The 13,001-nt window shown below is 36.5% G+C and overlaps 1 protein-coding gene across 4 annotated transcripts in view; it reads right to left on the reverse strand.

The window, feature by feature from the left end:
• The window catches only part of LOC122170479 (leucine zipper protein 2-like), a 221,439-nt gene that overhangs the window by 70,351 nt on the left and 138,087 nt on the right, over positions 1-13,001 (reverse strand). For all 4 annotated transcript variants that reach the window (XM_042837342.1, XM_042837341.1, XM_042837339.1 and 1 more), the window contains 3 exons: positions 5,451-5,568; positions 3,935-4,005; positions 1,275-1,356 (listed from right to left, as the gene is read on the reverse strand). In XM_042837342.1, coding sequence (XP_042693276.1) covers positions 1,275-1,356; positions 3,935-4,005; positions 5,451-5,568 — 271 coding nt within the window. The remainder of the gene's footprint in view (positions 1-1,274; positions 1,357-3,934; positions 4,006-5,450; positions 5,569-13,001) is intronic.

Genomic DNA, 13,001 nt, shown 5'->3' on the forward strand with positions numbered 1-13,001 from the left:
GAGTGATATATCTGTTACAGTACAAAACATCTTCAAAGAAGTGTAGATTTTTTTTCTATACATATTCTGCTCAAACTATTGAAGAAGATTCAAAATATACCTCATTTTTTTCAGGTTTGGTCAGAATACTACTTGCTTATTTCTTTCCCCTCAAGACTAGATGAGGGCTTTTATTCTCTAGAGAAGCCTACAACTACTAACAATTCAGTAATTATATGCTGTGGAGGAACATTACTTTAGCGTAGTATAGTATTCTACTTTAAGCACCTAACACATAGTTTAGATGTCATGACTACCTACTCTGGGTCAATCTGGTCCACAAATTGGACCAAAGATCTCTTACTACGGACACTGTAATATATTCATTAATTTCAGAGAGAATGTCTTTAATTCCTAAATATTAAATAACTGAAATTAAAATTGAATGAAACTGAAATAACGAACTCGTCTCTTGTTCACAAAGGACTGAAAGCCACACAGAAATCACATCAAGGCATTTCTGAATATTTGCTAAATTGCATATTCATACATACATACAAGTACCCTTGTACTGTGAGCCTGAGAACTGGTCAAACATTACTAAATAAGCCATCAATTACAAAATATGAAACTAAAAAATATATCCACAAAACCTGTTAAGAATCACAGAACACTTGAGGTTTATAGGAAATAAATCTCCAAAAATTATCTAGTTGATTAATGCTCAGCAATATTCATGTTATAAAATTACCACTGAACAAGACTGGACCACTTTCATATTTATATCCAAGAACTAAACAAAGAACAATTTTTTTTTTTTCCCTGCAATAACAAAATTTGGCTGTTTGTGCCTTGAATTTATACCTTCCAGTAGTGATAATGAGATCTAGTGTTGTCAAGACTTAACTTTCTCTTACTTACTTTCATGCTGAAAATTAGTAGCAATTAAGAAAAAAGTCAGTGGCAGTATGACAACATACTTTGGTATAGATGAGACAAGAGGTCCATAAATGTAACCTCATAAGACATAAGGACTTGGGTCCAAATCTCCAAGAAGCTGGATACACACACCTACATCCCACAGAAACTAGTGGAAAAACATCTACATTTTCTGCAACATACCAATTTTATCCACCTCCTTTTATTTGAACCTTACAGAGTACTAATGCATCGGAAATCTTAGGTTTTGTTTTAACATGTAAGACATCTGAGATAATGCAAAAAACTTAGGCGAGGAGGATTTAAAAAAAAAGATGGAAGAAAAAAAAAAAAGGAAGAGGGACAGACTCACTCACAGTAGCTTGCTGCTTTTCTGCCTTCTCAGCTGCCTCATTAAGCTGCTTTTGAAAGGCCTCCTGAAGAGATTTCATTTCTTCCCTAGGCATTGAAAAAACAAAACATAAACTTCATCCCAAGAGTCCAGTACAAAATCATTCTTCAGTTTCCAGAGAAGAGTGACAGATGTGTTGCATTTACTAAGTGTCTTGCTAATAAAATTAAAATGACATCATGAAATATAGCGCCAGAACAAGACAAAAATTTGTTCATGATGGAAATTTAAGCTCATCAAATGTCCTGTTTTGCAAAACATCTGCCAGTATACAGTCTTTAGAAAAAGGAATTGGTACAATAAAAGCAAGGGAAGTGGACCTGGAAATACACTATAATCAAGAACTACTCATTCTAGAAACAACGGGGAAACCAATAGAAGATGCTGGAATACAACTGCACAAGAAGATGTAATAATTTGGATGGGGCAGTGGTGGATTCAAGATATTTTTGCATTACTAATACAATCAGAGTTTCTCCAAGGTGATTACAGCAGATCTTCTGGTCATCTCTTTTACCCACAGGTGACACATTTTGGAGCTGCTGCAAAGTACAAGACTGACAAATTTCATAACTTTTGCAGAGCATTTTCAGAGATGTTGCTTGCATCAATAAAATTTAATGAATAAGGAGCAGCGTAGAACCAACTTTACACTGAGATGATAACTTAACTCAGTGAAAATCAGCCAGGAAAAAAAGGCAGCAGGCTTGTACAAGAACAGAAATTATGAGCTGCTGAATCATCTTTTTTTTTCTTTTTTTTTTTTTTTCTTTTTTTTTCTTCTTATTTTATAGCTATTTTATGTTCACAGTTTGGAGAATGCTGGTACAAACAGATTGATCTGAAATAGAGACCTAGCAGCATGAAACCAATGCATCATCAGCACAAACCAGCTCTATCATTACATACACAAATGCAACCATTCTGAAACACGAACAGTGCACAAAATAACTGACCTTTAGATATCATACTAAATGACCAAATTATACTTGCCAAAGTAAACTCACACTAAGGCAATTAAAAAAAAAAAAAATAAATAAAAAAAATCTAACATGAAATCAGAAGGGCTACATTAATTTACACAAGCTGAGATTCTAGCACTCCAAACTTTACTTTAGAGTTTATCACTGCAGAGCACAATCAAAATGGTGCTCACAGACCAAGCGCAGCTCACATTTGTCCAATCAAATCATTATATATTTTGGATTGTAGATCAAATACAATAGATTCAGGCAGAACAGTATCAAGTTCATCATTCTTCACTTGCTGAACAAGCATAACCTGAATCTGTTGGCAAAGAAAGTGATAAATTCTATGAGGGGGACTTGTATTGCTAACAGTGGCTTCTCATACTGCACGTGTCAAAGTAAAAGTGAGAGCCTGTAAATGGCCGTCAAGAGCCCACAGTAGATACAAGCCATTTTCTTGGGGCCTACAGTAAAAGCCTTTTATTTTCTGCCGGAAGGTGAAGGCTGCTTGGTCTTATGCTGCATACTGTATTGCTCCAGGGTCGGTATCTGTGAGTTACTGTTGTGCAGAATACCTAGTGGTTGATACACTTAAAAGTCCACATTTGGTTTTAGGTAGACCTTGAGAGACTTCAAGGGAAGATTTAAGAAATATATCAGGAAATTACATTTTATTATACAACTAAGAAATACAATTTTCCCTTAGCAGACTAGGTTTTCCTATCTGCAACTGGGAAAGCCTATTTACTGAATATACTTTTAATTACTAAATAATGGTTTTAATCAGTTAGCATTACTATTTTTATATAAATTACACAACAATCTACCATTGCAAAACCAGGATCATATATGAAGGACACATGGCAAGAATAGCAGCGATGCTTTCATTATAGCCATGTAACATGTAATTGTTTAAATACTGTACTAGCTGAACAAATTCTTTCATCATTTAACAGATTTATATGGAATATCTGAAAGACTCTTATCTATTCAATCCTTCTCCATGGAAGCAAAATTGAGAAGATCTGTATTGTTTTCTTATGGCTCCAACTTGCTTTGTACTGAAGAACTGGAGGATCTTGTCACAAGCAATCTCAAATCTTCATGTGTGCTTCAATAAATACATTATCAGCAGTAGAAAGATTGAGAGATTTAAGTCATGTATTTCTAGCAATAGTGTACCATCACTATTTCTTTGTTTCCAGAGAAAAATATGAGATATGGATGCATTCATTACATAATGCTGTTTCAGACAATGTGTTTCCTGTAGTAGTAATGTTTACTTGTGATTGAAGTTGTATTAATGCTGTGATTTACTCATCTGAACTATAATAACAAAAAGTAGCAGGTCAGAGAGTGCTGAATAATGACAATACGAAGGAATAGGAAGTTTCATATTTAAATGTTTGGGAGAAATACAAAATCCTTTTTCTTAATAGATATCTCCCCAACTGATGTCCAATATCAGTTCATATGTCGCATATGTTTCAAAATCTTCTCACAAGATAGCATTCCTTGCCTTTATTTCACTGTTACTGCTAGGATCAGTAGACTTCAGACTATGTGAGTGTTTATAATTTAAGGCAAAGGAGGGACGATGTTTTCCAATATTGTTGCTTTCAGTCTAAAAAGTGAAAGGGAGAAAGTATGCTCTTACCTTTGCTTTTTGCCCAGTTCAAGAAGTTTCTGCACATCACTTCTGGCTGACGCTTCATCATTTTTCAAAGACTGATAACAAAGGAAAAGAATCAGTTACCAAAGAGATCTTGAATTCTGCTCATTTGTGAAATCACTGATTGGGATCCGTTTTGTAAAAACGCTCCCAGTGAATTGCCATGGGTGAGAAAAGGAGGAACACCTGTCTATGCTTTTTACTGTAATTCAGCACTGTTAACTATACATCATTTTGCAGCAAGCACTACATTGCATCCGACTGTGTAAAACAGATTAAGAAACAAACAAACGACTGAAAGCACTAAGGAGGCATGACAGAGATCAGTGTGTGTGTACAGAATTCCAGAGAATTACTTTTGTATCTTTGGATATCTGAGGTGTTGAATATGAAATACCTCACAATATGATTTTCCTGAGTACTACCTTCAAACTGCTGCATAAAAAATCCCCTTCTAAATCACCTTAGCAAAAAGAAGATAAGTAAAAAAAAATGCAGTGGGAAACTACTGGTGGTGCTGAGGTGGGGTTGGGTGGATGGAGACCACCCAATGTTCTATAGGGCACCATACACATTAGTTTCAAGGAGAGAAATCTTGAATATAGGAAAATAGAGCACAACAATATACTACAATACAGTATTGGCACACATTGTCTCTATTGTCCTGTGCAAAGATACAAGGATGCCACTCCTTTTATTTTTCCTATCTAGCTTACGTCAACATAAGGGTACATATGCAATGGCAGGAGAATACCAGCCTCTAAAATGCTATGCAATACCAAAAACCTCATCCAAAAATGAGCCACTGCTAGACTGACAAACAGTCTCAGGCAGACAGGCATACTCTTAAGTGATCATCTGATGATTTCAGTACAGGATCCAGAGCAAGATCTCTACTTTTCATTCTACGGAGCTGAGATGATGGCAGAGTTAATCTGACTATTGTCCTTTCAGCCTGCCCACATTACCCAGAAAACCTCCTTAGTTAAAGCAGAAGTGTTCATCAGCTCTGGATGCCTAGCTGCCAGCTCTTCTAATACTGTCTGTCAGTTAAACTTGTAAAGTAATCCCCTGCAGTAAATCCAGTCAGTTGGTGTAGACTGCATGTCTGCAAAGTAAAGTTAGCAGCTACATTAGGCTTCGTAGGTGCAACTCATCAGCAAAGATGTGGCCTGCAACAGCAAAGGAAATCCTTTCATAGTAGCTGCCAGGTTCAGTGTGTGGGAAGTCCATTATGATTATTCTTTTCTGTTTCTTCTTTTGTTCTGCTACATTTTGTTTGCGCAACATTTTGTTTGTTTTTTGTTTTTTTAACTACCCAATTCATTTAGATTATGTTTTCCTTGAGACCATCCCTTTTACTCTCAATGCAAGGTAAACAATGCACGCTCTAAAATCAACAAAAACAATGACATTTTTATTTATTAGCAGCAGATAGACATTAGTATGAAAAACACAAAGTAAATAATTCTAAGTCCCAGAAACCCACACATAACCTAACCTGGAGGTTTACTTTAATTCCCTCGAGTTCTTTAGAAGTCTTCGACAGCTGACGAAGAATATTGCTCCTTTCCTTAAAGACTTCCTTCAGCTGTCTCTCCAGTTCTTCATAGCCCTGTCTAACACAGAAAACAAAAGCATGAAATCCTCTCAAAACATTCTTCAGTGCACTTCAAAACAGTATTAGATTGCCCAGATTTAATTAATTAGAACTATACAGTATCTACAGGTTCCAAACTGGAATGTGGAAAGATCTGTCTGTCCATATATACAACAGCTTGTTTTCTCCTAATACAGATCAAGAGATGCTTTGAATGACAAAGTGATGTGCTGCATCTGAGTATACAAATCAGACTGAAAATACTGGTGTATTGTCTATGGCAAGCAGGAGATTGAACAGATGTATTTAACATGTGTGATGGAATATAGTGTGAGATCTCTCCTGTTCTGAAAGACATCCTGCCATCGAAGTCAAGTAAAACTTGGTATGAAGTTTTTTGTCACCTGATAATTTTGGGCAAGGACAATTCAGAGCTGTTTGAACTTTGCAAGATTTATTTCATTTAAAAATTTTCCCCAAATTAATCCTCACTGCAGTACAGAATAGAGCTGAAAATATGCTAAGACGAATCAAATGCAAATTAATTTATATGGGAGAATGTTTTTTTCCTATCACTTCTAAAAACAACAATTCCTAGTTAGATTACAAGTGTATTTTCTAATGTTTCTGTAGAAATCCCAAATGATGTCAATTCTATACTCTATTTTTGGTCCAGTGAAATACAGACCCAACTCTCATATACTATTTCAAGCAAAAAATCCCAAACATCTCAGTTAATTCTAAAACAGCATATATTTTCAGATAAAATCGTTGCCTTGAGGAAGACTTCTCAGCAAGCTGGAGCATCTGTTTCCCCCTACAAGTACAGTAGAAACCTTTTTTTTTGCTTTGTTTTTACTTTCCTCACAGTAACTCTTTTTATCAAGGGAAAAACAAAATTCAAGCCTGCAACACATGGGTGCTATTTTATGCTCAGATAGAATCATTGAATCCTTAGAGTTGGATGTGACCTTTAAAGGTCATCCAGTCCAATTCCCTGCAATGAACACGGACATCCACAACTAGATCAGGTTGCCCAGAGCCTGATCCAGCCTTGCCTTGATAGTCTCCAGGAATGCGGTATCCACCACTCTCTGGGTGAGGAATTTCTTACCAGTTCTGTTATCCTCATCTAGAAAAGGAAAAACCGCTGGTCTTGTTGGGAACCTCTGAGAATGACTTTACGAACACACAGGGTGTCCATATAAAGAGGTAATATCAGGACTTGGTTATAAGTCACCTAAGTAATAATACATCAGAAATAAATGATCCAGTACAGGTCACAGTCCAATTATGGATTTACAAGAAAATCCATACACCAAGGATGTGAACCTTTGAATATACAATGCGGCATTTACACCCCACAGTTTAGTTCATGTTTTCTCAAGCTGAATGACAGAATATACTGCTAGATGAATTAAACCTAGCTACTGCAAGAACGCTTGATAAATACTAGCAGTCTAGTTGCATGCAATGAAAATAAAATCTCCAGCATTAAGTTTTATGTACAACCACTGACAGTTTTTGTGACTGCCCCAGCTATCTGATTTTTTAACTAGGAATATACAATGGTCAGAAAGCTATCTCATCTCAGTGCTTCGGACAACATTATATAAAACTAGCATAATGAGTTTCAGATAATACCCTCATTTTAATTTGATAACGAACAGAGGTCAAGCAGGAATTTCCTCCTGCTATGGGGTAACAAGGCAGTTTCAGTAAGGTCACCACTTCCTCCTTAAGCAGCACAATGCATGTATTGACCTCTTGCCACTGAACTGTCATGCTTTTGTTTAAAGTAAAACCTTGCATTAAAAAATCTGTCCAAGTGGTAACACTGTCTTAAATAATCACTTCCAATTAAAGACCCAAAAAGACCTGCTCCCTAGCCCCCTTCCCCAAAATAATTCCATTACACATGTATTAAATCTGTTATCTGAATTTTAGGTTACAACACTTAGTCCATTCAGCAAAATGAAGTGTTATTTCCAGCAAATCCATCTGAAACTAGAATACTAGAGCAAATACTATAGCAAACAGATTACAGGAAACATTTCAACAGATTATAAATTTTGGTGTAAGAAGGAGAAATGTCTATCAACTCCATCTCTCCATCACTACAACTCTGACTACTATTTCTTCAAATATCAGAAGTTCAGCTTTTAGTCTTCAAAATAAAGATCAAGACTTTTCCCTGAATAACATGTACAATGGCAGGACAAAGGAAAACTGATTTTGTTTCCTGAGAAACAAAAGTAAGAAAAAGATTCATATCAACATAACTGAAAGTTGAAGAAAAGAATCTCTAAAATGAGTGAACTTGAGATAGAAATCATTCACGACAATAGAGCATCACATCATTGCCTTTTCTCTATATAAATATGAGCATTTTTAATCATGAAGTTCAGGGGGAGGGAGGTTACTGACAACCAAGAAACAGAATGAATAAAACACGCAATAGGTAATACACATAATACAGTATCAATATAATATAGTATCATCTAACCTCAGCTTCAACTATATTTATAATTTCAGTCAATTCTGAATCAGTTGACCTGTGGGAAAAAGTCATATAGGCATTTTGCTGAACAACAGATAAGCCCTTGCTGAAATACAATCTGCCAGATATAACCACTTTGCACACTCAAATGGCATTTCCATAATATGTTCTGTATTTAGCCATTATCTAACCACTGTGTTTCAGGCTGAAGAAAATACATTATACTAAAAGGAACATGAAAAAATTGGGATTTAGGGGAACCAAGGAACATTTTTATTTACCTGTCCTCCATAGCTTGTGTACAAAATATTTGATTGAATGTTTCCCCTCTACCTACTGAGAATCACGCACAAGTATGTAGTTTATTAACTATTCAGAGCAAAAATCCCTTAGTCAATACTTACATGAATTCTAAACAGGCTTAAGCATCCTATGTATTTTAAGTGCAATAGCCCACAAAATGGTTGCAGCCTAGATGCGTTTTATTAGGTTTTTCCACAACTAGCAGCTAGAGAATCAGGCCCTTTGCATCCACTTCCTCTGACTTGTTAATGCGTGCACTCTAAATAAAACAAAACCAACCTGGCTTCTCTTTGGCAGACCCTTGGCTCTGTAGAATGAGTAACCCACCAGAGAAAGCACACAACTGCCAGTTCCCACAAAAGGAGCAAAAAGAGACTTCTGAAAACTTGTAGTTGGCATAAAACAAGGCTCCGAGAAATAGAACAGCAAGTTATGTGTTTAACTTGATATTGAGAATAACGACTCAGGGGGAAAAAAAACCCTAAAACTTTCATTGATCTACTTTAAACTGCATAGGTCACGAAAAGTGAGTTAATGTCACAAGGAAGGACAGCACAGAATGTTGTGATTCCACACTAAAATAACTTTACCTAGAGCAATAAATCCTTACTGAATTCATACAAATGTAATAAGGAGCAGGCACATAAACCTTCTGAAAGCTATTAAACTCTGCACAACTACTCAAATACTGCATAAATATAGACTTGTCCTCTGCATGAAAACTTTGCCTTTCACATCAGTTCAATAGGATTTGGTCTTCAGTAGGAAATACATTCACACTAAAACCTTCCTCTTTTTGATAGGTAACATTGCGATTTTTCAGTTCTGATATTCTTCATCATTTATATCCGCAACACTGCATCTACCTTTGTTTTCTACCGCAAATCTTTGACTGTGACCTCAGTGTTAATATCCTCAAATACACAATACATGCAGTAGACTTAGCAGATAACCAAAACCAATTTCTTCCAATAACTCTGATTAAGTCAGGTTAACATTTCTGTCTGTGCGCTATGTTAAATTCTCTACTTACTGGCTATGAGTACTAGCATAGCATGCACATATCTGTCTGAAAGAGACAATACAACACAAAAAAGCAACTTTTGTACACAGATTGTTATGAAAGCTACATCAGAATGGAAGTATATCAAGGTTCTTATCTTGGTTCCCAGATAGTGGTAGAAAATTTCTCATTTCAGTTGGCTCTTACGGCATTGCATCTTTAGTCTTCCAAGACTTCCAGTCTTACCCTTATCCAGGGCAATCCTGAATCTCTTTTGGATTCACAGCAAACTTTTCAAAACTAACTGTGGGTCCAGGGTAGTCTGGCTGTGGTAAGCCTCGTTGTTTTGTTGTTTAAACTCTTATCTCCTTATAATGAGTAGGTCACCTGCTCAGCAATTCCATCAGCAAATCTGTCCCGCGCATGCTCTTCAACCTGTTACAGTGGCAACAGAGCTTTAAACGGAATAGACAGAAGCAATTGCATAGCTCCTTTGCTGCCAGAAAGGCAACTTTGAACAATTTCACGTCAAATTTGTCTTTGAAGTATCAAGCCAATCTAACTTTGTTCAGTCCACTGTGAAAACAGATCATCATCTCCAAACACTACTACCCTGTCTGCTTGTACAAAACACAGGATCACACACTCTACAGCACTTCACTTGGAATATTTCAGACTTATTTCTTCAAAATCCAGAAAGTTCTGTTTTGTGTAGAAACCATTTTCTCATAAAGCTGTGTTTAACAGGAGGGTTTTATTCTGCTGAGAACTGCTGAACTTGTTGGTGTTGCTGCTATAACATGCATTTTTCTGCAACAGAATCATTAAACATGCTACATTTCTCAGAAAACACTTGGGCATCTATGACAAAACCTGCAGGCATTTTTCTCCCTTCCTTCCACTAGTATTTTTACCATGTTTACTTGTTTGGTGCATAAAGCATTTCATAAACACTATTTTTGTGTTCACCATGGATTTTCCACAGCACATCACTTTCTGAATGATCCAAAATCTGGAATGAATTAGGTTTTCATTAGCATAAAAGTCCTTAGTGAACAGTGTCATAAGGTGAAAAGGAACACTAGGAAACAAGACACTAAAGAGGACTGAGCATGGGAGAGGCTGCAACAGAAGAAGTATTACAATCCAAGCCATACACAGCCAGTAGCCTATATCAAGGCTCACCACACTAAATTCCAATTGCTTGCTACATGCACCCACTTCTTGTCCAAAGCAAGTTCATGATGCTTCTACAACAAGGAATGAGAACCTGAAGAACCTGCATGGATACACCATATTGACAGTTGGATGGTGAGTCCATAGCAGCTTCATTGTTAAGTGAATTTGGGAACACTAGAAGTGTTATGACCACCTTTACAACTTTTCTCTTCCTTGGCTTTTTAGTGAAACTAAGCGAACTACAGCTATCTGAGAGGTTTTCAAAGGTCACAAGATAAATTATAATGTAAAGCATTATTAAGTGCAAATATAAATGTTCCTGACAGTTCTGACTCTGATCTTTTGAATCATGAGAAGTACACCAGAAAAGGAAAGAGAGGTTGAACAGCTAAACTCACCAGTTATGGAATACAAATCAAGTGCTAAAGAACCATATATTTCACAAATTTTCTTCACGAGTTCTTTGCAAGTTCCATACAAATCTGTGCTTGATGCTGAGAAAATTCTTTTGAATTTGTAAACTACAGCTTAAATATATATATGTATACATATAGATATATATATGTATATACATACATACATATATACATAGACACACACACACATGTATAAAGCACACACTGAAAGCAAATGTCCATATCACTTCCTAAAGACCTTCCCGTTCTCAAATTCTCAAATACTAACTCTTCCCTCAGCATATGTCTCCATCAGTAGCCAGCATCTAGGACATCTTGTAGATAGTATAAAATGTACCTCTTACCCTCACCTTAACCTATTTTTATCAGGCTCCACATATAATAATATAAGTACTTCTACAGCTACATCAAGAGCTATGTGAAATGAACCTGCTCAGAGTTTCTAATTGTCATAGAACAGCTGTGAACATGCACATTTCTCCTCTCATTACCCATGCGCTTTGAATGACATTTCCGTTGCAAAGATTTTCAGGATCAGTGGAAGCAAATACCACAAAGCAAACTTGTCAGTGCATTTTGTGAGATCAAAGTTTTGTTTCAGAGAACGGCATATGAATGTGCCTGAAATTTACGATAGGTGCAAAGTAAGGAGGTTGGATCTGTATGGTGGGCATTATTTCTCACCTCCCAAAAAGAAGAGCTTCCTTCAATCTATATGCCGCCTATTTTTGCTCAGTCAGAACTCAGCAAGATATGAATTCATGGAATTCTCCTTAATTTTAACGCAACTTCCACAAAAAAAAAAAAAAAAAAAAAAAAAAAAAAAGGAGAGGGAGGTGGGAGGTGTTGTATTGTCTTTGTGACTCTCATTCACACGAACTCAAAAACAACCATGGAAAAAAAAATGGAATGAATAGGCTCTAGTACTACTACAACAGAGCTGAAATGATGCAAATTTATACTTCTACTGGAGGGATGTCCCAGGTTATTAGCATGCTGACACAAACACCCTGTCCAACTTGCAGTGTGCAGATACTATTGGAACTGAATGTTCTGAAACACCTGATATGTCCAATTTCATCCAGATGATTTTCTCCCCACATAAAATTAATATAATAAAAAAAGTAAAGAGTTCAAGTCGAAAGCCATTAAGGAATTACAATTTCAACAACCCCAGGTACAACTTCAAAATACTCCTCTCTAATTCCCCATTTAAGAAAAATAAAGGTCATGGAAATATCTGGTCCATTTAGCCTGCACATATTTTCCTCTCTCCTAAATCTGTGCTCCTAACCAGCACAGGCTTACCTATGTTAGGAAAAAGCGGGGGGTGAAAATACACTTCGGTTGAATAATATCCTCAAATAACTCTGAGAGAGGACTGAGGAAAATCATCTCTCTCCAGTGCAAGCACTTGTCTTGACACACCTTTCCTACTGCACCTGGATGGAATACTGAAGAGTGCTCTGACAGCGAGAAACAATCCAAGCTTTAGCAAAGATTAAGTACAAATTCCCACAATCAGTGTGAACAGTAGTCAGTCTTTCAGGAAGCTGTAAAGGAGGCACTTGATTTGTCGCTACACTTGCCAAGAAGGTTAGAAAATCAGTGCAGCTGACATATCCCAGCAGCAATTTTAGGGGCCTATTGATTTCTTTTCTACCTGAACTGGAGAATGGTTTTCTCAAGGGGAATTACAATACAAGATCACTTACCAAGGACAAGCCCATTCTTTTTCAAAGTGATGTATTTTGCCTTGTTGTATTTACACCAGATGTGTAACTAAAGTAAATATGAAAGGATTTTAATCATACTGAATTATTTACTGGTATTACTAGATAGGAGAAAGGATTTAAAACTTCCAGGGTGAAAGTTGCAGTTAACATACCCCTCCCCATGATTTGTGCTAGCAGCAAGAACTGCCGCATTGACTTCCTGATCATTCATCCTTTGCTCTGTCCCCAGTGAACAGTTCAAACAAAAACAGAAAACATCATCTGCATTTTCACACCAATTGTTCCTTCCACCTGGCACACCTCTTCACATGAAGC

This window comes from Centrocercus urophasianus, unplaced genomic scaffold (assembly GCF_019232065.1).
Source record: "Centrocercus urophasianus isolate 14NV4802_14NV808 unplaced genomic scaffold, USGS_Curo_1.0 seq_7, whole genome shotgun sequence".
NCBI classification, from domain to species: Eukaryota; Metazoa; Chordata; class Aves; order Galliformes; family Phasianidae; genus Centrocercus; species Centrocercus urophasianus.